Source organism: Kogia breviceps, chromosome 3, assembly GCF_026419965.1.
Source record: "Kogia breviceps isolate mKogBre1 chromosome 3, mKogBre1 haplotype 1, whole genome shotgun sequence".
NCBI lineage: Eukaryota > Metazoa > Chordata > Mammalia > Artiodactyla > Physeteridae > Kogia > Kogia breviceps.
The window spans coordinates 85785898-85812070 of record NC_081312.1 but is presented as its reverse complement, the minus strand read 5'-3'; the positions used below and the strand labels follow the sequence as shown (position 1 = coordinate 85812070).

Genomic DNA, 26173 nt, shown 5'->3' with positions numbered 1-26173 from the left:
TGCTGCTCACTTGTCCTTCCTACCCAAGCTCCGGGGCCCAAAGGGCAGGGAAGGAAATGCAGCCTGCTGTGCTTTAACATTTTGAGTTGATAAACAGGAATTGGTAGAGGGGAGAAAAGGAGAGGAAGAGTCAAGGGAAAAGGAGATGGGGACTCTGGGGTGTGAGGGGCGAGGGAGGGAGTGGATGGAAGGGGAGGGCAGGACAGGGACCAGGAATGGAAGTCAGGGAAAGAAGTGGTGCCAGCGGAAGACGGCCGGTTACACCAACGCCAATGCCAACATCACTGACTTCTCCGGCAGCTGGAGTGATGGGCTCGGCTTCAGTGCCCTCATCCACGCCCAGAAGTGTACATGAGGGAGGGGCCCCAGTGCCTCGGACCCTGGCCTGGCCTGAGGTAGCCCTTGGCTTCCTTCTGGGAGGCCTCTACCCGCTGAGCCAACTGCTCCAGGACTTGGGTCCTCAACCCACCCTTTCTCCCATGTCCCTCTGGCCCCTGTGCTGGGCACAGAGATAAAGACAGCTAACAGCTGAGGCCCCAGTCTGTGATACCCCTACCCCCTTCCATGGAATTGGCCAGGTTTGCCTTTGACCCTGCCTTCCTCCACTCTCTGTGCCCCTGATTCTCTTTGCTGTCCTCTCCCTGGCAAGCACCTGACCTTTTGGAGCTTCCTCCCCTACCCAGGAGCCTGACCCCTGAGCAAAATTAATCCTCCCCTCTCCCAGCCCTATTCCTTCAGCTGGGGTCTCAGATAATCATCAGGGGAAAACTAATGCACTGCAAGGTGTGAATGACCAATAGGAGCTGGTTTGCCTTTTTAACAAGTCCACTTAAAGCCAAGCAGTCACTGACTCTGGTAAAGAGCCCTGCCTGCTCTTTGCCCAGGCCAGACCTGCTTCACTACGGCTCCCTGCGTCCCGACCGCCCACTGCACCACCTCCACTGTGCTTTCCATGTGGCTGAGCAGGAGCTGGGCATCGCTCAGCTGCTGGACCCCGAGGACGTGGTGGCCCTACAGCCCGATGAGCGCTCCATCATGACTCACATCTCCTTCTACTACCACCACTTCTCCCACCTGCACCAGGGGCAGACTGTCAAGAGGAGACTCGCGAAGGTTGGTAACAAAGGGAAGGTAGCATCAAGGAGAGGTGGGGTGAACATGGGCTCCGGAGTCAGACACACCCGAGTTTGAAGGCTGTCTGTGCCCCTTCCTCGCTGTGTGGCCTTGGCTGTGTCACCTAACTTTACTGCACTCCATCTGTAAAATGGAGATGATGATTCCTGGGCAATAGATAATTAATTCTGGGTAATAGAAGGCTGCTATGAGTGTGCAAGGGAGCATAATCACAGTGCCTGGCACACAGGAAAGCCAGGTGGGTGATGCCCCTTCCCCTCCCCCTCCCCCTCTGCTCTAAGGTTGTTAAGCTCCTAATGGGATTAAGAGGCTCAGAGAGCTGGACTCTGCAAGGACAAGCGCAGCGCAGCTCTGCTGGGCTGAGTCCATGTTTCTGGGGGCTCTCTTACCCTCTGGGCATGATGGCAGAGGCTGAGGCTTGGGAGGCCTGTTCTCAGGGTTGGTGTCTCAGCTGGGCATTGGGGAGATGATCCAGGCCAAGGGCTCTGAGCTGCTTTAGGGGTGTGGTGGCCTCAGGGAAGGGAAAGAAGGCTCAGAAAAAGAACAGCCCCCCCCAGAGTTGAGGCCAAATGGAGTAAAATAAGGTAGAGGAAGGCAGGACGGGGTCCCACACTCCCAGGTCTGAGTGTAGAATGGTGGCAGACCCGCTTCTCTGGGGGCTGGGAGGAACCCCACTTTAGTGTGTCCTTAGCTGAGGGCCCACCTGGGCAAGCCTGGCTGGCACTCAGCACCCAAAAGGGGAGGGCCTCCAGAGCCTGGATTCCAGGGCCTGCCCCCAGGTGCCACCCTGACCCTTTCTCATGCCCTCTGCCAGATCCTGCTTCAGCTCCAGGAGACAGAGGCACTGCAGACCCAGCGTGAGCAGCTGGTGGCCGACCTCCTGTGGTGGATTGCAGAGAAGCCGGTGCAGCTGGAGGCCCAGGATTTCCCAGACACCCAGCCAGGCATGCGCCAGCTGCTGGTGGCCTTTGCCTCCTTCCGCACCCAGGAGAGGCCACCGAGGCAGCAGCAGCGACAGGCCACGGAGGCCCTGCTCTTCCGGCTGCAGACGGCACTCCGAGCCCAGAATCGCAGGCACTTCCTGCCACACGAGGGCCCGGGCCCTGCAGAGCTGTCCCAGAGCTGGGCAGACCTGGAGCAGGCAGAGGCCTCGTGGAGCCAGGCTCTACAGCAGAGGTTCCTGCAACTAGAGAGGTTGGAAACCCTGGTCCGGCGCTTCCAGCGTAAGGCAGCCCTCCAGGAGAGCTTTCTGACAGACACAGAGCAGGTGCTGGACCTGGCCGCAGCCCTGCCGGCCAGCCCGGCCACAGTGGAAGCAGCCACCCAGAGGCTGCGCATGCTGGAGGCCGGCATCCTGGCCCAGGAGGGGCGCTTCCAGACCCTGGCCGAGATTGCGGACATCCTCCAGCGGGCACACTACCACAGCTGGGCAGAGGTGGCCTGCAGGTGAGCCCCAGGCACGTGAACGGTCTTCAAAATAGGCTAGGGCCTTCCTACCGTGCCCCTGTCTTTACACAGCCCATTCCTGGACACAGAGGCAGGGATGATTTATGGGTTTGGGGCTCCCTTTAAAAAGATCTAACTCCTGGGAATTCCCTGGCAATCCAGTCGTTAGGAGTCAGAACTTTCACTGCCAGGGCCTAGGTTCGATCCCTGGTCAGGGAACTGAGATCCCATCAGCCGCAAGGTGCAGCCTAAATAAATAAATAAATAAAAATAAAAATATCTAGCTCCCACTGATGTCTGAAATTCCACCATCCGTAATTGATCCCTTTTGGTAAAGCACTGTTCTTTCTAGATAGCCTCTTATTAATTCATTCACTAAACATTTATTGAGTATCTACTGTGTCCCAAGTACTATTCTAGGTGTTAGAGATTTAGCAGTGAAGAGGACAAACAAAAATCCCTCCCTTCATAGAGCTTACATACTCCTAAGGAAAACAGAAAAAATATATAGTACGTGAGATAGTGATTTTAAAAAATAATAAAGCAGAATAGGGGAATATGAGGTGCCAAGGTGGGGTGAGGGAATTATACTGGGTGGTCAGAGGAGGTTTACTTTTGAGCAAAGACCAGAAAGAAGTGAGAAGCCATACAGATATGAGGACAGACTCTACTAGTGCAGTGTCCCAAGGTGGGCACACGCCTGGCATATTTGAAAAACAGCACAGAAGCCAGTGTTGGCCAAGTGAACAAGTTGTAGTTGAGATCAGGGAGGTATGGAGGCAAGAGGTGGTGGCAGAGATCCTGCTGGGCCCTGCAGGACACAGTAAAGACTTGGTTTGTACTCAGCAAAAGATAAGCACTCATGACAGGGCTTGAGCAGAGGAGTGACACAATCTAACTTTTGCTTTACAGTGATAACTCTGGATGCCATGTGAGGAATAGACTGAAAAGGCAAAGTCAGAAGGAGATAATAATAATCCAGACTAGAGAAGCAGTGAAGGTGATGAGAAATTGGTGGGATCCTGCATATATTTTGAATCCAACAGGATCTGCACACAGATCAGATGTGGGGTGTGAGAAAGTGAGTTATCAAGGTTTTGGCCCGGGCACCTGGAAGGATGGAGTTGCTATCACCTGAGATGAGGACTGGAAAGAAGGCTTGGGGGTCCGTGAAGGCCTGAACCTCCCAAGCCCTCCTTCCAGCTTCTCTGCCTGTGTCTAAAAGGCGGGGATACTGCCCCAACTGGATGGATGCTCACAGCTCCAGCCACGGTACTCAGGCTCCTCCAGGACAGCCAATCCCCACCCCACAACTGTGAACCCCAAGGTAGCTTCCCTACCCCAGCCCAGTGGGTACCACCCTTATTCTCACATCCCCCAGGCAGTTGGAGATCACTCAGTGCTGGGAGCAGCTCCTTCCGTGGCTGCAAGGGCAGAGGAAGCAGATGGCAGGCATGCAGGCTGTGCTGAGCCTGCTCTGCAGGAAGTAGACTGCCTCCAAGCAGCTCAACCAGATGCAGGTGGGCACTGGACCAGCAGATCCCTGGGAAACACAGCAGGATACACCAGCCCTGGTGTTCACGGGGACCCAGCACTCTGGGACTTTAATGACCACTCGTCTGTCCCTGGCCAGGTGCTGGGCAGCTCCACGGCCTGTGGGCAGCAGCTGGCAGAGGTAGCGGAGCTGCTTCAGGGGCATGACCTGCTGGAGGCCCAGATCTTGGCCCATGGCGCCCACGTGAGCCATCCTGCCCACCAGACAAGAGAGCTGGATTCTTCCCTGGGCACTAGTGTGGAAGTGCTGCAGGCCAAGGCCAGGGTGCTGGCCCAGCTCCACAAGAGCCTGGTGTCTCTTGCCAGGTCCCGGTAAGAGCTCACCCGAACTCCCCTACCCTCTCCAGAACTTTTCTGTAACCCAAATTATCCCCTGCCCAGCTTAAAACAGTGCTGTCTGGCAACTTCCTCTGCACTGACCCTCATCCCCAAGGCCTCTGTCTCCTCTGTTGAGTCATCCAGGAAAAGGAAAACTCCTGTCTAAGAGGGAGTGTCTGGACCTGCTGGGGAAGCCCCTCCCCAAGCCCTGTCACTCCCCGAGCCCCTCTGTGGCCCTTGCTGTCCCTCAGGTGGGCCTTGCTGGAGCAGACCCTGCAGCATGCAGAGCTCCTGCACAACTGTGAGGAGGAGGAAGCCTGGTTGAGGGAGCGGGGACAGCTGGTGGAGGATGCAGCCCTGGGCCCGGATCTCAGCCAGATCGCTATGGCCCTGCAGCAACACAAGGTGCCCACTACCCTACGCCCTGCCGGTTCCCCTCTCCCTGCCTTCCCGCCCTTCCCCTCACCCAGCTCCCTTCTCTGCCGTCTGCCAGGCCCTAGAAAACTAGCTCCGCCGCCACCAGGCCATGTGCACTGATCTGGTGCGGAGGGGACGCGACCTGGGCGCACGCGGGCCCCGATCACGGCGGATCCCCAGGAACGGGCCGCGGCGGTGCAGGGCGCGTGGCAGAGGCTCTGGGCCCGGGCGGCGGGGCGGGGCGCGCGGCTGCAGGCAGCCCTGCTCGTCCAGCAGGTAGCTGGGCGGCGGGTTGGCAACGGGCGGCCAGGCGGGGAATGCGGGGTCGGCCCGTGCCCAGCCTGCCCTCCTCAGTACTTCGCCGACGTGGCGGAAGCAGCCTTGTGGCTCCGAGAGCGGCGGTCAGCGCCGGAGAGAACGTCCTTTGGGCAGGACCAGGCGACCGCTGAGGCCCTGCTGTGGCTCCACCTGCGGCTGGAGCGCGCAGTGCTCGCCTTTGGGGCCGAGCTGCAGCGATTGGAGAAGCCCGCGCCGGCGGCTGCAGCCCGGGCGTCATCGCTCCTGGTGGGGGGACTGACCGGGCAGGGACCCAGACCCACGGGCCTCAAACACCAAATGCGCGTGCTGTGCCCGCTCTCCCATGGTCACACAGGGCGTGGAAATGGGAGGGCATTTGTGGCCCCTGACTTGGCCTTCCCCTGGGCTTGGAGGTGCCCACCCCTCCTCAGATCATCTCCCCTGCCGACCAGCCCACAGTTAGTGGAGTCCTGTCTGCTCACGGTTGGAGGCCATCGAAGTGTAGTTTGGCGTTGCTCACTTCGCCCACCAGTTCCCAGGCACTGATCAGTTTCCTCCAGGAGTGTCCCTTTACTTTCACCACCAGGCCTAAGGTGACCCTTCAGCCTTCAGCCCTATTTGGCTCTCTCTCCTGACTTGGCCTTTTTAGGTTTGGGGTGGCCGAATCACTACACCAGACTGCTTTCTGAACCCCCTCCCTCAGTTCATTGGGCCTCCAGTTTTAAAAGAAACACATACCTACCTGGTGGGCAGTTCTGTCCACCCTATGAGGGCTTGCAATTGTCTTTCAAGAAGCCATACACGTAGCTCAAGATGCGTAAATCACAGCCCTCAGACCCTGCACACATTTGGTCACTCTACCCTCATCCCAAGGAAGCTCCATTTCCCAGACGCCCTCTCTCTGCCCAGCCATGTCCCATGCACCTGCAGAACTGCAGCTCAGGTCCTCGTATCTGGGGAGGGGGCCTGGTGGAATAGTCGGTAGCTGAGTGGGGTTCTGGTCCTGACCACCAGGACCAGACTAACCAGGTCTGAAAAGTCTATGGTTCTAACTTAGCTGAGGTCGAGCTATCTCTCTTCCTTTGCACTTATTCCCTGGACCACATAATTAACAATTTTTGAAAATAGATCCACAGTGTGTTAGCAGTTGTCTGGTTACCTCTACAGATGGGGTAACCAATGTTCACAGAGGCCAAATTACTGCCCTCACAACTGCTGGAGAGGCCTCCCAACTCCTGGTCCAGGGCTGTTTCTACCCCATCCTTCCCTGTGTGGCTATGATGTTTAACTCCAGCACTTAGTTATATTAACACACACTGCTTTGGGTATTGCCTTCCTGCTGTTCTGTGTGGCCTCCAGTCTGAGCTAATTGTTTAAATGAATGAATGCGAGGTGCCTTATCCTTCTTTTGTGTCCTCTACTGCCCAGCCAGCCCTGACATTGATAGATAGGTTAGTCCTAGTCTCTGGCATTTCCAGACCCTTGCTTTGCCCAATGGAGGTGGTTGATACAGAAATGCCCCCTCTCCTGGGGGTGGGGAACCACTTTGGAAGCTAAGCAGAGCCTTCCCTCCTCCATACAGAGGGAGCCCCCTGAAGGCTGGAGCAGAGTTGATGGAGATGCAACTGGGAGACCTCAGGATGGGACCCAAATTTTAGCACTGCCGGGCAGCCAGTACCCCTGTCCTCTGGTCCAGATGAGCTTCATCTACAGCGGTATAAGACCAAGACCCCATGTAGGAACCTTAACAGAGCATCATAATTTTATTCTGTGTGGCTCTCGGGGGCATCTGAAGACCAAAGGGAGGAAGTTAAGAAGAGGCCATTTGGGGCTCAGCAGAAAGAAAGATGTGAAGCTGCTCAAAATTCTGAGTCTTCCTTTGTTTTCTTCCCCTTTCCAGTTTTTCCCTGTGCCTATTCCTTTTCTTCAGCCTGGCTGCCACTGCTGTGTCTTCCCCTTGCCCAGGGCCAGAGGCACAGAGGAACAGAGACCAGATGCTCATCCACCCCCATCGGGAGGGCCAACCTGTGCTTTCCCCACCCCTCTCTGCCCCATCTCCTACCACCAGAGCCACTCTGCCTCCCCCTCTGCAAATCCTACTCCCCCAGCCAGGCCCACTGAGGCCCACCTTGTCCATGAAATCTTTCCCAACAGCCCCAGACTGTTCTGGCCATTTTTCCCCACTGGACACCCATAGTATTTATTTCACACAATGCACATTCTGCTTATTTGTGCACAGTCCTGGGAGGTGTCCCATCAGCTCTAGGTCTGTGGGATTGCAAGCCTGAGAAGATCGTAAGGCCCTGAACAGGAAGCTCTGACCCTCGTCCTCTTCTCGCCCACAGGGCTCCCGGCACAGGGCTGAGTAATAAATAATCCCCCGCCCATCCCCACTGGCCAGCTCCTGGGTCACAAAGAGGAGCAGGACCAGCATAGCCCTCAAAACCTGTGCTCCCACAGACACGCACTTCACCCAGCTCCCGGGAGAGACCCTGCAGCCCCTGCACCAGACGAGCCCCGACACCTGGGAGCTGAAGGACTGGGGGTGCTGCCCGGCCAGGTGCCCGGCAGCCACATCATGGAACAAGAATCCCAGGTACAACCGCTGGCCCCACCCAGCCTAGCCTTCTGCTGCTTGCGGGAAGCCCCCTCCGGACATGCTGCCCTCTGTCCTGTCTGCACAGGTGGTGTCTGCCCTGAGCTCTCTGAAAGAAGGCCCAAGAAACCCAGGGGCCCCGCGTGAAGTTTCCTGCTACTCTGGCCCCCAGGGCACCCAGAAGATGGCCCTCCCAGATGAGCCTGACCCTGACTTTGACCCCAACGCCATCCTCCAGGCACAGGACCTCTTGAGCCAAGACCATGAGGGCCTGCGGACCCTGGCAGAGGTAACGCTTCTTGTTCAAGAAATGTTCACGGAGCACCCACTCGGGGCTAGACCCTGAGCCATGAGCCCAGGGACAGAGCAGTGACTGGACTTGCTCCCTGACCTTAGGGAGCTTACGTCATGGCAGAGAAGATGTGAAACCAGTCATTAGACAGACGTGGGTGTGATGGGAGCGTGAGAGGGGAGCCCAGGTCGGGACAGGGAGTCAGGGAAGGCGTCGCTGAGGGAAGGACATTTAGGCAGAGACTTGAACAATGAGAAGCTGAGAGCAGGTGAGCCAGGGGGAGGGCAGGGAGGAGTGTTCTAGGCAGGACCTGTGCAAAGGCAGGAAAGAGGCCCAATGGAGGAATGAGGGCCAGGGTGCCTGGAGCACAGCGGTGAGGCTCAGGAGCAGCTAGAGGAGAGCCCGGAGAGGAGGGGGCCCGGGAGCGGGGTCAGGTCCCATGGGAGAAGCGTGGATTGTACCTAACAGCCAAAGGACATGAATAGGACAAGAGCAAAAGCACACATTCTGCCAGGCCCCTCTACCCTGTGCCACCTCTGACAGAGGGCACAGAGCCCTCTGTGGGACAGGGACCGTTTCTGGCCCTGGCCCTGGGCTCTGCTGGTTGGGAGGTGATGGGGGACCTGCTCTGAGCGCCCCGTGGCAGGCACTGACCCTCACCCCAGCCTCTGGGCCGGCCTCTCCTCAGCACCACAGGGCCCGGCTGGAGGAGGTGGTGGCCCTGTTTGGCTTCTATGGCTCCTGTGGGGAGCTGCAGTCCTGGCTGGCAAACCAGACAGTGCTGTTCTGAACGCTGCAGCCCCAGGCCACAACTTGGAGGTCATGCAGCTCAAGTATGAGGTACAGTCCCCTTGGAGCCGGTGGGGGGGTCTTAAATGCTTGGTCCTACTGCCCCCCTTTATTCCTTCCCTGCTCCCTCCTCACCTTGCTTCTGCGTCCCCCTTATCCACTCTCAGTGCTCCATGTCAGCTATGGTGCTGTCTGGGAGGAGGGAGGGAGGGAGCTGGCCTTGAATGTTTTTAAATTGAGGTATAATTGGCATACAACACTATATTATTTCAGGTGTACAACGTAATAATTAGATGTTTGTATATTATTGCAAAATGCCCACAACAATAAATCTAGGTAACAATTATCACCATACGTACATAGTTACAGAATTATTTTTCTAGTGATGAGAACTTTTAAGACTTATTCTCTTAGCAACTTTCAAATATGCAATATAGTATTATTAACTATAGTTGCCATGCTGTACATTACATCCCCCTGACTTTTATTTTATAACTGGAAGTTTGTACCTTTCAACTCCCTTCACCCATTTCACCTGTTCGTTACTCCTCCCCTTTGGCAACCACCAATGTGTTCTCTGAATCTCTGAGCCTGTTGTTTTTTTTTACATCCCACATATAAGTAAGATCATATGGTATTTGTCTTTCTCCATCTGACTTATTTCACTTAGCATAATGCTGTCAAGGTCCATCCATATTGTCCTGAATGGCAAGATTTCATCCTTGTTTATGGCTTAATAGTATTCCAGTGCAAACGCACATGCATGTGCGCACACACACGTGTGTGTATCACATTTTCTTTGTTCGTTCATCCACTGATGGACACTTAGATTGTTTCCATAATCTTGGCTATTATAAATAATGCTGCAATGAAGATAGGGGTGCATATATATTTTTGAGTTAGTATTTTTATTTCCTTCAGATAAATACCCAGAAGTGGAATTGCTGGCTCATATGGTAGTTCTATTTGTAATTTTTGGAGGAACCTCCATACTATTTTTCATAGTGGTAGCACCAATTTACATTCACACCAACAATGCACAAGGGTTCCCTTTTCTCCACATCCTCGCCAACACTTGTTATTTCTTGTCTTTTTGATAATAGCTATTCTAACAGGTATGAGGTGATATCTCATTGTGGTTTTAATTTGCATTTCCCTTATGATGGTGATATTAAGGATCTTTTCATGTAGCTCTTGGCCATCTGTATGTCGTCTTTGGAAAAATGTCTATTCAGAGCCTCTGCCTAGTATTAAATTTTATTATTATTATTATTTTTTGCAGTTGAGTTGTGTGAGTTCTTTTTATATTTTGGATATTAACCCCTTATCCGATATATGATTCGCAAATACTTTCTCCCATTCCATAGGTTGCCTTTTCATTTTGTTGATGGTTCCCTTTGCTAGGCAGAAGCTTTTTAGTTTGATGTGGTACCACTTGTTTATTTTGCTTTTGTTGCTTTGCTTTTGGTGTCAAATCCAAAAAATCATCATCTGACTGATGTAATGGAACTTACCCCACTATGTTTTCTTCTAGGAGTTTTATGATTTCAGGTCTTACATTCAAGACTTTAATCCATTTTGTGTTAATTTTTGTGTGTACTGTAAGATAATGTTCCAGTTTCATTCTTTTGAAGGTGGCTGTCCAATTTTCCCGACACCATTTATGAAGAGACTGTCCTTTTGCCATTGTATAGTCTTGGCTCCTTTGTCATAAATTAATTGACCATGTATGCATGGGTTTATTTCTGGGCTCTCTATCTGCCCCATTGAGCTATGTGTCTGTTTTTATGCCAGTACCATACTGTTTTGATTACTATGCCTTTGTAATATAGTTTGAAATCAAGGTATGTGATACCTCCAGCTTTGTTCTTTCTCAAGATTGCTTTGGCTATTTCAGATCTTTTGTTGTTCCATACAAATTTTAGTCTTCCAATCTATGAACACAAAATATCTTTCCATTTATTTGTGTCTTCTTCAATTTTTTTCATCGGTGTCTTATAGCTTTCAGTGTACAAATCTTTTGCCTCCTTGGTTAAATTTATTCCTAGGTATTTTATTCTTTTTGTTGTAATTGTAAATGGGACTGTTTTAATTTCTCTTTCTGATAGTTCGTTATCAGTGTATAGAAAGTCAACAAATTACTGTATATTGATTTTGTATACTACTTTACTGAATTCATTTATTCTAAGAGTTTTTTGGTGGAGTCTTTAGCATTTTCTATATATAAAATCATGTCATCTGCAAATAGTGACAGTTTTACTTCTTCCTGTCCAATTTGGATGCCTGGTCTTGAATTTTTAAAGGGCCCTCCCAGCCCTTTAAGGACACAGATCCCTGTCCTTCCAGAGGGATGCAGCTCAAACATCTCTGTAGCAGCCCCTATCTGAGGTCGTTCCTAGTCTTAAGGGAAGTGTGGGAAGAGAAAAGTCCCCTCAAGGCCTGGAGTCTCTTTCCCCCAGAAATTCCTCACTGCCCTGGCTGTGGGAAGAGGCCTCTGGGCTGAGGTTAGCAGCTCCGCTGAGCAGCTGAAGCAGAGATGTCCTGGAGATTTCCCCCAAATCCAGCAACAGCAGGAGGAACTGAGCTGGAGGTGAGCATGAGGAGGGAGTGCAAGGTGAGGGGGCAGCCTGGATGCAGTGCCCGGGCCTGAGTGCCTGCTCACCTGACCCCCAAGATGCCAGGAAGAAAGACTGGACATGTCAGAGGCAGAGAGGAGAGGGCATGGGGATGGCCAGCCTGGAAGCTTCTGTCATGCGAGCCTCCAGCCAAGACCCCAGGAATGACGGGGTGGTGTCCCTGTGACGTGACATCCCTGAGACAGCCCCTCTCCCTCTGCCCAGGTGGGAGCAGCTGGAGGCCCGGAAGAAAGAGAAGGAAACACAGCTGGCATGCACCACACATGTGTGCAGTTTTCTGCAGGAGTGTGGAACCACATGGGTCCAGCTTCAAGACATGATACTCCAGCTAGAAACCCTGGAGCCGGGTCACTTAGAGGACAGCCACCACGTCCTGCAAGTGAGCCAGCAGAAGATGCTGGCGCGGGAGAGAGGCAATAGCGAGTACGGCCTGGGTTCGGCACCGTGAAGGCCTGAGCAGGGTTCTGGAATGGGGAAGGGGACAGAAATTGAGGTGGGGAGGATGGGTAGGATGTGCTGTCCGAAGGGCAGGGCACAGGTCGGGGAACAGTATGAGAACGTGCTCATGGTGAAAGGGAGAGCCACACGTGCTTGCTGCCCCAAGGTGGAGGGGTGAGGGGCCAGTGTAGAGCCGCCACCACTTGCCCTGGGGAGCACAGGCCCAGGCACTGGGCCCAGGGCGGGGCCCGGACTAGGCGGTGGGCCCTGTCTCACAGGGTCGATGAGCTGGGCCCACAGAGAGCCAGTCCCTGCAGGGACAGGTGGAGACGCTGCAGAGGCTGCTGGAGGGAGTGCAGGAGCAAGTGACCCGACGGGCCCAGGCCCAGGCTGAGGCGCAGGCCCGCCAGGACTTCCTGCAGAGGAGCCGGTGGCTGCTGTGGGCAGGCAGTGTCCAGACTCAGCTGCACAGCGAGGAAGAGGAGGTGGTGGATGTGGCCTCAGCCTAGCAGCTTCTGGAGGAGCACCAAGACCTGCTGGAGGAGATTCACCTGCAGCAGGAGAGGTCAGGACAGGGGGGCGGGTGGGGCGCCCTTCAGGCTGGCCACGGCCGGTGGGGATGGGGTACCGGAAAGGGAGAGGCAGGAAGTGGCCAGTCACGTAGGGGAGTGATGCTTCAGGCAGGTTTACAAAGAGGGGGTGTAACCAAGGACTGGTCAGCCATCTTGCATACTTTGGGGAGGGACCTAGGGCAGAGTCTGAGCTTCCTGGAACGTTCTATCCAGTCCCGGCCTGGACATACCCCATGCAGGCGAGCCTGGTAGATTGCTCTGTCAGGGTGGTCAAGCCTCCCCACCTATTCTGGGTAACGCAGACCCCACGGACCCCTGGAGTGAAATGGCTCAGCCCCCCGCCTGCCGGGAATAAGACACCCACCTCCTTAGTATGGTGATGCTTCCTCTCTTCCTACAGGGGTGGGTACAGTCTGCAGGCTATGCCCCACATGAAGGAGCCTGATAGGTGGCCAAGTGGGCACTGAAATCCAGCCCATCCCCTGCTCACTAGACTCTACCACCCGCTTCTGGGCTGCATCAGCTCTGAGAAGTGGAGCCTTTTCCTAATTCACACAAAGGGGTCACCTGTTCCCAAGCTGTGAGCCTGGGGGTGAACCTGGCGGAGAGGGGTGGGTGCCTTTCCTAATAGCTCCAGGCTCCACCCAGTGGCCCCAGTCAGGCATGTAGGCAGTCTGAGTGATTTTTCTGGGTGTGCTGCCCCAGCACATCCCCTTGCCTGGGTGTCGTCATCAGCGTGGCCAGCTGGAGCAAAGGTGTGACCTGCAGGGAGCACGGGAACTAGTGAGTCCCAAGTACTGGGCGGGGCTTGTTACATTCAGTGTCTCACTAGTGGCCCAGGGCACAGCTGTCCCACAGGACAAGCGGACCCCTGGGCTCACCAGCCTCAGACCCCTTCTGGTTACCCTTACATCAGAGCTCCAAGATGAATGATCCGTGGAGGTGAGAGGGGAGGAAGGTTGCCAAGGGGAGCAGACGGGCTCTCACCCTCTGCCTGTCGTCCTGGACAGGCTGCAGCAGCTGGAGGCTCAAGGCCAGCCCATGGCAGCCTTAGACTCCCTGGACTCCCGAGGGGCGGCCAGTACCCTGAGGCTCCTGGGCCAGCAAGGCAGGGAGTTGAAGGCCACCTGGGAGCAAAGACAGCAGCGGCTGCAGGAGGGGTTGAAGTTGCAGAGGTTTGGTCGAGAAGTGGATGTTTTCACTGCCACCTGTGCCAAACGTGAGACCTTCCTACAGCCGGACAGCCTCACGGTATGGAGCTCGGGGCATGCAGCTGGGATGCTCCTACCCCAGGAAGTAGGAGCTTAGAAGCCAGGCTGGGTGGGAGGCCACTGGGTCGGCGGTGGGTGAGATGGTGCTGACCCCCATCCTCCCGGCATGACCCCAGTCTCTACATCTCCAGGAGGACGTGGGGGAGGCCCAGAGCCTGCTGCAGCAGCACCAGGAGTTTGAGCGGCTCCTGGATTCCCTGGGCCCTTGAGCAGAGGATCTGCGGGCACGTGGCAAGAAGCTGGCTCAGAACCAACCCAAGTGAGTCTGGGCCTGACTGGGCAGCACCTGTAGAGTCCAGGTTTCTTTCTCAGCCTGCACAGACCATTGCCTGAGGCTTGGAGAGTGCACGGGGAGTGGGGGGACAGTGGGGTGCCCCCTGGGCTGCGGTGTATCCGACCTTCGGGGTGAGCCTCAGGCAGAGTGGAGCCTCCCCATATCCTCCCCGACTCTGCCTGCCCTCTCGGGTCCAGAGCAGCTGCTGCGCATCCAGGCACAGTGGACCAGGCTCCAGGAGAGCGCCGCCTGGGTTCAGCAGCTGCTGGCTTCCCTCCAGCTCTAGGGGAGTGGCCGGCCCAGGTGCATGAGGCCTCCCTGGGAGGGATGCTTAGGAGTCCATTGCTGCACTAACAGCTGTGTGCTATTTGGAGCACTCTAGTTTACAAAGCACTTTCCCACATGTTATGTCATTGACCTCCAAACATCCTTTGTGAGATAGGCATTATGGCTCCGATTTTTCCAGATGAGGAAAACTGAGGCTCAGGCCACACTGCTCAAAGGCAGGGCTGGGCCCAAAGCCTTGGCCTCTTGAATAACCCGCTCGCCCTCCCTCAGCCGGCTGCTCCCTGTCCTCATGGCCTCTGGCCACACTCCAGGCTCTTGCACGGGCCATGGGCTCCAGCTGCAGATCTTGACTGTCAGATATTTGTTCTGCCCACGATGCGGGCTCAGAGCTGGGCTAGTTCGCAGACCTCCCGGAGCTTTAGCCTGTTTGGAGACAGAGGACCGTCCATGATCTGATGCGGCTGGAGCAGTGGGGACCTGGCCAGATGCTTCTATCTGGGCACAGGGCACCATGAAGCCAGACCCTGATTCTCCAGGCCTCTTTCTGCTGTCTTGCCTGAGACATCTTTCTCTCCATCTTGGTTTCCCTGTCCATTCTTGGGAGCGGTAACCCCAGGTCCCACCTCTCCTGCACCCCGGGATTGGCTCTGCATCCTACTCTCCCCCCTCGGGGTGCCCTAAGACCCCTTTCCCTAGAGGTCCTCATACCAGCCCTCACCCCCACTCTGTGATACCCACTCTCCCCTGGTTCCTGGGCAGGAATGGAAGTAGGACGTGGCAGAGGTGATGCTGTGGATGGAGGAGAAGTGATGGATGCTGGCGGACGAGCCATCCCAAGAGCCTGGCAACATCCTGCAGAAACTCAGGTGGCACAAAAAAGCTGAGCATGAGCTGGTTGCCACCCAGGGGCACGTGGAGGGCCTGCAGCAGGTGCGGGACACTGGACAGAAGGTGAGGGGCCTGCTCAGCTTCTCGTTTCCACTGCACAGCACGTTTGCATGGAGCACAGTCTCTGAAGGAAGAATCAACCTCAGTCTCCGTGGAATTAGGATCCCCCAGTTTCCCCCTTCACTCAGCAGGCACCCCCTGGTCTTGGCACCCAAACTAGCCCAGAACGCTTCTGTCACCCCTTCCCCTCAGGTCTAAGAGGCAGCCTGCCACCTCTGCCTGAATGCAGCCCTCCCACCAGCCATCTGGTGCCTGCTCATCCCACACTGTTCGCAGGCGTCAGAGGAAAGCCCTCCCACCTCTGCCCACAGATTTAGGGCTACGCAAACAGCTCGAGCCCTTGTGCGTGTGGCATGCAGCTTACAGCCAGCCACCACCACTGCTGCCCCCTGGGCCCAGCCCTCCACGGCCCCTCCTGGTACCAGCAGCTCAACAAGACGCCCCGGGCCTTTGTGTCCACTGCAGGTTGGGAGAGAGCTGTTGAGCAGCAGGCCCCGTGCCCAGGAGGACATGCAGGCCGGACTTCAGGGCCTGAACAGCAAGTGGGAAGAGTTGAACTGCCAAATAGCAGAGCATGGGAGACAGCTCCGGCGGGCTCGGCAGCAGGACCAGCTCCTGGGGCTGCTGCAGGTTGGCTGAAGAGAGGGGCAGGACACAGGAGGGAGACCGAAGCTGGGCTGGGCTGGGAACAGCCAGGACGGGAAGGAGAGGGGAGGAGTCGGGGTGTTCTGCTGACTCTGGAGCGGCCCTGGGAAGTCCTGAAGCCTTTGGAGGCCTCTGGCCTATGGCCCGTTGACCCTGGCTTTACCCACCACTGGCCAATCCAGGACTGCCTCCTGTGTACCCATGCGTGCTCAGCACAACTTAAGTCCCCCGGAGAGGAAGAAGTGTGAGGGGATGGGGCTGTTCATGAGGCTCTGGGAGAAGGTGCAGGTTAGGAGTGGGAGAGGTCCCCAAAAGGCCGTTGGTGAATTTGGTGTGCTACTAGCACTGCAGCCTCAGAGCCCAAGAAGGGCCACTTGCCAGCCTGTATGTGGAGAGCCTAATGCAGCGCCTGGCGTCCCTTCCCAGGAAGCCAAGGAGAAGATGGAGCAGCTAGAGGGGGCCCTGCAGAGTGCAGAAACGGGGCAGGACCTGGGCTCAAGCCGGGGGCTGCAGAGACAGCACCGTCAGCTGGAGGCTGAGAGCCAGGCACTGGCCGGCAAGATGGCTGCCCTCGTTCCCCAGGCCCACCAGGTGGTCAATACCCAGACCATCGTGGAGGAGACCCAACAGTACCTCCAGAGGTACTCGCCTGCTCGTTCCGTCTCCACTCCATTGTGTGTAATTGCCACCATGTGAACCTGAGCGTGGTTTCACCCAGGGAGCCCAGCAGGGTGGCACATACAGGCCCTGAGGTTGTCCAAGCCTCCTTCCCTTATGAGTAGAGTCACTCCTGTCAACAGAAATTGACTAGAGGCCAAATGAGAAACTCAGGCAAGGCTTTATTGGGGCCCCTGCTGCAGCAGGCGGGGGCGAGAACAAACAACAAGTTCCCTTGTTTGCCTGCTCACTCGGTAGAGAGGAGCTTGTTCCTTATATGGGGTGAGGGTAGGGGTATGTCCAGGCGTCAGGCTGGAGGGGTGGCTTAGGTGTTTTGACCACTCCTCTGGTGGTGGTAAGTGCAAAGGGCATGAGTAGTACCCTACTTCTGTCCTGACACTCTGTTTTTGCTCTTGTTTTGGCTATTCAGAAGTGGCAGTTGGGCTTTTCTGGTCTTTTTATATCTTCTGTCCAGAATTTGCCCCAACTGCAAATGTACAGTTATTTTTAGTCCCTTATAGTTTCTTGGTATTCCGTTGCACAAGGAGACGTTTGTCCAGGTGCCAGCACTGCAGCAAAGGGTCCCAGGTCCCAGCATGTCTCAGCTGGGGTCTGGGCCCTCTCCATCTGCCTCCCCATCATCAGATGAGGCTTCCCCAACCCCCATCTCTTCCTTCATGGGTCCCTGACTGGGCCAAGAAAAGGACTGAGCGTTACCCCTCACCTGTCCCCAGCATCCCCTATCTGCTCCCTCCACCCAGGTTCAAGTCCCTTCAGGGATGTCTGGCCACCCGGCAACTGCAGCTGCAGGCCTCCGTTGAGCTGTACCAGTTCCACCACCTGTGCGACATGGAGCTCACTTGGGTGGCAGAGCATATGCCTGCACCCAGCGCGGGCTCTAAATACTTGGATGGTGCCCACAGTCTTCTCCACAAGCACGAGGTAATGGTCCTCATTTTCTCCCAGGATCCCTGATGTCCCATTCCCAGACACTAGACGACCTCCACCGCTACTCAGCGGTTCCTGATTGCCCCCAGCCCTTCTCTGCCAGCAAGTTTTGCCATGACTGAGCCCTGGAGCCACATCCACGGCTCTGTTCCAGGCACCCCATGGCTAAGGGAAGCCCAGATTCGACAGCCCCTCATGCTGTTCTGTGGCAGGAGCTCCGCGCAGAGGTGAAAGCCCACCAGGGACAGGTGCGACAGGTGCTGGGTTCCGGCCGCAGCCTTGCAGCCTCAGGGCGCCCCCAGGCCCAGCACATCGTGGAACAGTGCCAGGAGCTGGAAGGCCGCTGGGCAGAGCTGGAGCAGGCCTATGAGGAGTGGTAGGATGCAGAGGGCATGGGGTCAGGGGAAGTAGCCAGTCGGGCAGACTCTGTGAGTGAGGTCTGCGGGACCTGGAACTCTCAGGGAGCTGGGTCAGTGGTGAGAACTCTGGGCCCGGAGCTGCTGGGTCCCCATGGGCAAAGAGCCTCTTTTTGCTTCCTGCTGGAGAGCAGTGGCGTGATGTCCCCAAGGTCCCGTCTGAGATCGTCAACCATCTGAGATCGTCAAGGTGAGTTGGCACCATTCTTTTTTTTTTTTTTTTTTTTTTTTTTTTTTTTTGCGGTACGCGGGCCTCTCACTGTTGTGGCCTCTCCTGTTGCGGAGCACAAGCTCCGGACACGCAGGCCCAGCGGCCATGGCTCACAGGCCCAGCCGCTCCGCAACATGTGGGATCTTCCCAGACCGGGGCACGAACCCGTGTCCCCTGCATCGGCAGGCAGACTCTCAACCACTGCGCCACCAGGGAAGCCCAGTTGGCACCATTCTTGATAGTATTTCCTGGACGTATCAGAGCTGGAGGACTGGGTGGGGGAGAAGTGGCCTCTGGTGAGTAGTCAGGACTGTGGTGGGGACGAGACAGCCACGGTCAAGCTCATCAAGAAGTACCAGGTAGGGCTTCCCTGGTGGCGCAGTGGTTGAGAGTCCGCCTGCCGATGCAGGGGACACAGGTTTGTGCCCCGGTCCGGGAGGATCCCACATGCCACGTAGCAGCTGGGCCCGTGAGCCATGGCCGCTGAGCCTGCGCGTCCGGAGCCTGGGCTTCACGACGGGAGAGGCCACAACAGTGAGAGGCCCCTGTACCTCAAAAAATAAAATAAAATAAAATAAGAAGTACCAAGTAATGTGTCCTGAGCATCCCCTCCATGGTCTGGACTGGGGTGATGATGGGCCATGAGGAAGGGGTCTGTCACACGCCCAAAGGGCACATCCTGCTTCTCAGAGGCAGAGAGCCCTGCTCTTTCTTCCTGAAGACTGTCCAGCCCCTTCCCCACCCGCACCCAAACCCTGCAGGGCCCCCTGCTCACCCCCAGTTCCCCACCCCTTCTTCAGACCCCAGCCCTACAAAGAGCCCATCCCCCTTCTTTCATCTCTGTAGTGGTCCACACTCCTGTGGCCTCAGGATTTCTCTGCCTTCTCTTCTTGCTTCTTCTCCTCCCCCTGGCACTTTTCTCCTCTCTTGGGGGGTAGGTCACCTGTTCCAGCCCTCCCCACATCTTCCACAGCCTTCTTCCTCCCACACGTTGAATACCATGCTTTGAGTTAACCAAACACTGTGCGTGAAACCTACCTCATAAGCATCCCTGATTAAAGCGAGGGAGGCCTGGAGCCCCCTCCCCCTTCCTGCAATCTGTCTCTCAGAACCACAAGCCCTGAGCCCCACAGCAATCCTGGTTTCTCTTGTCACTGAAGTGTCCTGCTGTCTGGGCGTTTTGTCTACATAGCCCTAATGGTCAGTGTTTCAGGGTCCTGACTGAGGACTTTCAGGGAGCCATCCCTAAGGGGCATGCCTGTAGCCATGGCCTCATGGAGCTTCAGCATCCCAGGCAATCTGGGCAGCTTGCTTAACTCCATCCATTTTTTATACTGCGATGCTGGGGCCAGTACCATGCCCCCTGTGGCCTCTCTTCCTTGGCCCAGATGACCCATCATTCACCCTTCCCTGCTAAATAGTGAGACCTCTGTGGGCACAGACTGTGTCTTTACTTTCATGGAACAGTAAGGAACCCCATCACTGTTGGGTAGGTGGATGATGGGTGCGTGAGTGAGCGGATGGGTTGGGGTGGGTGGATGAGTATAAGGGGAGAAGGATGGGTGTGCGATCAGTGGGCGAATGGACAGGAGGGTGGGTAGATGAATAGATGAATGGGTCACCCAGTCTGAGCCTTGTGTGCCGGCAGCCCCTGCAACAGGAACTGGCTCTTATTGGAGCTCCATGGAGGAGCTTGACCAGAGAGCCCAAACCCTCACTGGCCCCGAGGCTCCTATGCAGCTGGGCATGATGCAGGAGAGGCTCCGGGAGGCTCTGCAAGCACTGCAGGAGTTGGCAGCCACACGGTGAGGGGCGCTGTACCCCTCCCCAGGTTTAGGGGGCCTAGCCACGGTTGGCTGTTTCCATACCATAACCCCGAGTTGGAAGGAGCCCGTGACCCCAGGCCCACAGAGATGGCAGATGGTTCCTTGCTGTGTGTTGCTCCCCTCTTTCTGTCAATTCCTCAGTGAGGGCCCACTGGGCAGGAACTTGGACCCCCAGCTCCTAGCTCCCCATCTCTTCCCCACATCCACACCCTCTACTGCCCTATTCTGGCCTTCTTATGTTTACTTCTCCCCGAATCCAGAGCCTCAAGCTTGGGCAGAGACCATGAATAACCTCCTCCTTCAGGTCACCTGTTTTGGCTGGGCCAGCTGTCCCCGGGGGGGGGGGGGGGGGCAGCTAACTTCTGGGGAACCACGGGCTATCCCCACAGGTGCCGGGAGCTGGAGGGGACCCTGAAGATGCACGAGTTCATGAGAGAGGCCAAGGACCTGCAGGGCTGGCTGGCCAGCCAGAAGCAGGCAGTCAGAGGAGGAGAGAGCCTTGGGGAGGACACGAGGGCATCCTGGTGAGAAGAGGCCGGGGGTAAGGAGGAAGCCCCGAGGCAGGACGCTGGGGGCAGGGGGCTGGCTGGGCTGTGTGGAGAAGGGGGCCCTGGGTCACGAGCCCTGGCTGAGGACAGGCCCTCTGGGTAGCGTGGGCAGGCCCTGCAGCCATCCAACCCCCCATGGTCCAGATGTCACTGAGGTGCCTCACTCCCCAGGCTGCTTGCTGTCTCGCCAGCTAGGGGCCACTCTGTCACCTACTCCCCTCTCCCCTCAGCGCTTCTGCACCAAGTTTGCAAAGTTTCAGCACCAAGTAGAGATGGGGGGCAAATGGGTGGCAACCCGCCAGCAGCTGGCAGAGAGCCCGCTAGAATGTGGGCACAGCGCTGCCCCTCAAGGCCCCTCAGATGCAGCAGGATCTGCAGTGAGTGCCCAGCGGACCCAGGGCATGGGTTTGGGGGAGGGTGCTGGGCAGGCAGGTCCTGGATTGTTAGAGGGCACGTGCTCCTGGGGCCACACTGACTCTGTCTGCACCTGAGGTGTCGGGAAAGGGGGGTGCTTCCAGGGGAGCCGAGCCTGCCACGGGTGCAGGTCAAAGAGTCCTGCCCGGACCCCCAGGGACACTTTTCCAAACCTCTGGCTCCCAGGACTTGGAGGAGGGGCTGTGGGAACACTGCCTAGCTGCCCACTGGCTGGTTTGGATCCTCCCCCAACCTGTGAGCTTTGAGGCAAGGTCATCCTCGTTCATAACCCCTAGCGCGGAGCCTGACTCAGCCTTAGGAGCTCAGGGAGAGTTTACTGAGTAAATGAGGAATGGAGAGGAACGATTATAATCTGATTGACTTATTGAGACTCGAAGGCACAAGATGTAAGGAGTATCAAAGAGCACAGGAATCAGTTAAGTGCTGAGCGTGACAACAGCAGAGGACTGAATTCAAAGCAGAGCTAGAAAGAGAGGCTCCAGGGCCAGGGCCAGACAGGAGAGGGGGTTAAGCAGGGGAGATTTGGGCCAGTCCTGGATGCAGCCCAGAGAGCAGGAGGGCTGACCAGCCTAGCAAAGGGGGTGGAATGAGGTGCTAGGTGAATAGCTGATCTGCTGCCCATCTCCCGCACGCCTGCGCACAGGGCTGCCTGGTTGGAGCTATGGGCGCCGACCCAGGCCCGCGGCCGCCTGCTCCGAGATGCTGCGATTACCCTCAAAGTTCACAGAGGTCTGTTGGAAGCCCTCGCCCAGGTCCAGGTGTGAGCCCAGGAGGAGGAAGGGGGTTCTTTCTAGAAGTGGATCAGCGCCCCACCCTCCAGTCCTGATCCCCTTTGGCGATCTCCTTTCCTCAGGAGAAAGCCACAAGGCTCCCCTGTGGTGTGGCCCGGGACCTGTGTGGCCTGGGGGCCCAGCTGAGGAGACACGAGGGGCTGGAGCGTGAACTCGTGGGCACTGAGCGGCAGGTGAGCCCAGGTCTGGCTGCCTCTCCCCCGCAGGCATCTTCTCTCTAGCTTTTCCCCGCTCTCCGGGCCACCAGTCAGGCCCACTGTGCATGGAGGGCAGGACCCCAGGAGGGAGCCGTGGGGTAGGCAGGCCCTTCAGCCTCTAGGAGGACACGACCCTTCCCTCCCTATCACTACCCTGCCCCCAGCTGCAGGAGCTGCTGGAGACTGGAGGAACAGTGCAGAAGCTGGGGCCCGGGCCTCGGGCCCAAGCAGTGCAGCAGACGCAGCGGGCCCTGGTGCAGGCTTGGGAGGCCCTGAAGCTGCACGTGGAGCAGCGCCGGGCCCATCTGGAGCAGGCATGGCTCCTGGACTGCTTCCATGCAGCGGTGAGGGCTCTTCCCTCCCCGGGCTGTGTGTGTGTGTGTGTGTGTGTGTGTGTGTGTGTGTGTGTTGCATGCACTAATGAGTGTGTGTGTGTTGCATGCACTAATGAGACCCTCCAACCCTGGAGGGAAGACGAGTGGGGACACGAGGAGGAAGAGCACTGGGCATGTGCGGGAGTCCATCTGGCCAGGCAGAGGGCTGAGCGCGGGGGACGCAGTGGTGACTCCTTAGGTTTGGGTCCACACCAGCCCAGGTGAGTGACAGTGCAGTTAGGCAGGGGTCCCAGCCAGAGCTCAGGAGGAGAAACAGCCCAGTAAAGCCCAGAACTGGAGATCTGAATGTCCTAGACAGTGACCTCTGGATCAGCCGGCATCTTTTTAACATCTGTGTTTAGCTCTCTGCTAGGAGCTGTGAGTGGGGAGAGAAGGTGATATAGAGCCTGTGAAAGATGGAATCACTGCCATCAGGGAGCCTATCTAGCTGAGGGGGATGAGCCTAATACCCCAGAGAGTCAGATTGGGACAGTGGGCCCTGGCTATGGGTGTCCTAGGAGTCCCCTTCTCCCGGTGCCTGATAGACAGGGAGACCCAAACTATGACACAGCAAAAAGGCTTGAGTTTAGAGACCCAACTCTGCCACTTTCTAGCAGCGTGGGCTCGAGCAAGGCCCTTACCCCTAGCTTGTTACCCCCTGTGTGTGAGCGTCTGGAGGTTACAAAACTCCCTCACACACAATGTGCAATTTACCCTTCTTCATCTGTGCAGTGAGGTGTTGGGACAAGGATACAAGGCCGCTCCAGCTCTAACATGTGTTTGTACACAAATCAACAGAAGAGTGTTTGTAAGTATTAAAATGGAGATTCAGAGGACAAGGCACGCAGTGAGATATCAGGGGGTCGGGGGGCAGGGAAGGCTTCACAAGGCAAAGAAGGCCTTGGCCCTTGATGAACACGTGAGCTTGGAAGGGATGGAAGGAAGGAGAAGAACTTCTAAGCAAGAGGGGCAAGGGAAAGCCTAGGGTGGAGAGAAGTTATGGGCAGGGCAAGGAGGAGGCTGGTCTGGCACCCGTGGAAGTTTAGTAGACCTGGGGGGATTGGGTTGGACAGCAGCGGAGCAACGAGGTGACCACAGGCCTCATGAACCTCACCTGGGCTGTGAGCTGGGACAGCTCGGGGACGCTTCAGTGTGTGAGTGGATCCAGACAGGCTGCGGTTGTGCCTCAGAGGCTGGTTCTCTGCCGCCCAGCCCAGCCCACACCCAACTCCCTCCCTCTGTCTCCTTGGGATCCAGGTGCGGGACCACACCTCCTGGGCACCTGTGCATGACAGGAGCTGCAGGTGGAGATCTCCCAGGAGCCCGGCAGTGGCCTGCTGAAGCTCGGCTCCCACCAATGGCTTCGGGCAGTGCCGGAGGCCCATGGGGAGCTGCACCAAGCAGGCTGCCCAGGTGGGCCAGCAGGCACTTTTGGCTGCAGGGACGTCCCTCAAGGAGGTGGATCCCCCTTTCCTGGTGCCCCCCCCAACAGCCTACCCCGACTGAGCCTGTGCCCGATCACTGTGCCCCTACCCCACTGCGCCACGCCGCCTCCCCTCGGAGGCTTCCCTCGGGACCCGCTTCCATCCCGCCCACACGGCCCTCCCGAGTGCAGGCTCTCCACATGCTCACGCCCAGGTCCAGGAAGCGCTGCAAGTCCTACGGGACAAGCGGGAGCAGGTGTCCCAGGCCTGGGAGCAGAAACAGGAGAGGCTGCAGGCCATGCACTGGGAGCAGCTCTTCCTCAGAAAGTGTGGCCGCCTGCACGAGACCCTCACGGCCCAGGAGGCAGGTGCCCTCACCCCATAGCCTCCTAGTGCACCCTCGTCTCCCCTCTGCCCTCTCCGCACTCGCTCTCTTGCTTCCTGGGGCTCTGGCCCTTTCCCTGATGTGGAGCCCATGTGCTGTGCACTGCCTCGACCCAGACGGCTGCAAATGGGGGTGGGGGACTGGCTGTCTGGACAGTCCCCGATGGCCTCTTTGACTTTTCCATGGGCTGAGCCAGGTCTTTCGGAGAACCAGTGCCCTGGGGAGCTCCGTGGAACAGGTGGAGCAGTTGATTCGCAAGCATGAGACATTCCAGAAGGTGCTGACTGCCCAGGACGAGAAGGTAACGAGTTTGGGGGATCCTGGGCGTGGTCAAGGGGGGTGGTCGGAGTCTGGGAACTTGGAGAGTTCTCAATGGGGGACGTGGGTGCTCGGTGTGTACCCACAGGTAATGCTGATGTTCGGGGGTGGCCTGGGGGTCTAGGCGCTCCTGGCTGGGGCTGACTGAGCAGAGTAGGACGTGTGGCTCAGGAGGGCCTGGGATGGGGTGGGCCACACTGCAGGGACACAGGGGCCACATGGCTCCAGATCACGTAATCACGGGGGAGCAGAACGGGGGCAGTGGGGGGAGAGCTGGGGGCTGGTTCTGGCTTGCTGGGAGGACCGGCCAGCCTTGGGCCATGCAGGGCTGAAGGCAGGGCTCCCCTGTGGGCCAGCCCTGTTCCAGCCTCCCCGAATGAGGAATCAAGAGCTGAGTTCCCCCCAGCCCCACCCCACCCACCGGAGGTGGCTCTGTGTGAGCAGGTGAAGATGCTCGGGGCCCCAGGGCGCAGGACCTGCTCCACACCGTGCTAGAGAGCCGGGCTCGGGTGAAGGAGCTGGCGGAGAGCCGGGGACACACCCTGCACGCCTCCCTGCTGATGACTGCCTTCATCAGGGCCGCCATCCAGGTCAGAGGGCCTCTCCAGCCCAGTACCTTCCACTTGGGCCACATTTTCCAGTTTACAGATGACGTCCATCTTCACGGGCTCGTTCAGGCCTCGCCACAGCCCTGTGATGAGGACACTAAAGTTTGGAGAGTTAAATGGCTTTCCCAGAGGCCACGCTGGAGCCCAGACATTTGATTTGAAGACCCTGTATGTGGAGACGCCGCTGCTTCCTAAGCTCTCACAGAGCCAGGGCAAAGAGAGCCATTAGGAGGGAGCAGAGAAGTCCAGGGCCCCGGGGCAGGTGAGCCTCACCTCCAAAATGAGGTCCCCTCCAAGCTCCCTGGCCAGCCCCTTTGTGTGGCTGAGGGGCCATCTGGGCCTGGGGATGTCTTCCTGGGCTTAGACCATTGGATCTTATTTCCCAGGCACTGCCCAGCCCCACCCTTGGGCCAGCAGCCAGCTACATGGGCACAGCGGAGGGCAGGCGTGTGGGACGTCTCTGCGGATCGAGGCAGCATCAGCATCATGAGATTCATGCCCTCCCCCCCCGCACCACCAGGCTGAGGACTGGATCCAGGAGTGACTCCAGCAGCTGAAAGAACCAGTCCCTCCTGGGGACCTGAAAGATAAGTTGAGACACGTGCAGAAACACCAGGCCTTCGAGGCTGAGGTCCAGGCCCATGAGGAGATCATAACCTCTGTGGCCAAGGTAACAGCCAGGCCCTCAGCCCCCACCCTGCCCAAAGTGAGGACGCCAGGATGGCCAAGGGGAAAGGTCTGAGGCAGGGGGAGTCGGTGATGGAGAAAAAACAGGAGAGAGAGCGACGGGCACCATCTCCTGGTGTCCCCTCTCTCCCCAGGATGGCGAGGCTCTCCTAGCACAGAGCCACCCTCTGGTGGGAGAGGTCTCCCAGAGGCTGCAGGGGTGGCTCTCCGGGGCCAGGACCTGGAGGACAAGCGGAACTTCCTGGAGTTCCTGCAGAGAGTGGACGTTACAGAGGCCTGGATCCAGGACACGGTGAGACGCAGCTGGGCAGGGACAGAGCTGGGGTTGGGACTGCGGGACTGACAGATGCGGGAGAGAGCCCTGGCAGGAAGTTCCCGAAGTCACCGCCTGCCCCGACACTGCCCCAGCAGCTGGGTGCCTGGGGGCTGGGTG

The 26173-nt window shown here is 57.3% G+C and overlaps 1 protein-coding gene across 1 annotated transcript in view; it reads left to right on the top strand.

Annotated features, from left to right (window-relative positions):
- LOC131752853 (spectrin beta chain, non-erythrocytic 5) overlaps window positions 1-26173 on the top strand; it is a 44170-nt gene that overhangs the window by 4773 nt on the left and 13224 nt on the right. Inside the window, 41 exon segments of the mRNA XM_067030610.1 lie at window positions 197-345; window positions 885-1113; window positions 1949-2580; window positions 3962-4100; window positions 4214-4446; window positions 4704-4857; window positions 4946-5036; window positions 5039-5145; window positions 5224-5433; window positions 7851-8051; window positions 8743-8860; window positions 8863-8894; window positions 11303-11433; window positions 11684-11940; window positions 12206-12482; window positions 13500-13740; window positions 13892-14059; window positions 14237-14316; window positions 15078-15252; window positions 15736-15900; window positions 16342-16556; window positions 17334-17514; window positions 17733-17957; window positions 18390-18506; window positions 19796-19814; window positions 19817-19952; window positions 20363-20497; window positions 20625-20871; window positions 20873-20898; window positions 21600-21714; window positions 21810-21920; window positions 22109-22288; window positions 23576-23600; window positions 23603-23718; window positions 23720-23776; window positions 23957-24106; window positions 24324-24456; window positions 24896-25035; window positions 25574-25723; window positions 25875-25938; window positions 25941-26032. Coding sequence (XP_066886711.1) covers window positions 197-345; window positions 885-1113; window positions 1949-2580; window positions 3962-4100; window positions 4214-4446; window positions 4704-4857; window positions 4946-5036; window positions 5039-5145; window positions 5224-5433; window positions 7851-8051; window positions 8743-8860; window positions 8863-8894; window positions 11303-11433; window positions 11684-11940; window positions 12206-12482; window positions 13500-13740; window positions 13892-14059; window positions 14237-14316; window positions 15078-15252; window positions 15736-15900; window positions 16342-16556; window positions 17334-17514; window positions 17733-17957; window positions 18390-18506; window positions 19796-19814; window positions 19817-19952; window positions 20363-20497; window positions 20625-20871; window positions 20873-20898; window positions 21600-21714; window positions 21810-21920; window positions 22109-22288; window positions 23576-23600; window positions 23603-23718; window positions 23720-23776; window positions 23957-24106; window positions 24324-24456; window positions 24896-25035; window positions 25574-25723; window positions 25875-25938; window positions 25941-26032 — 6423 coding nt within the window.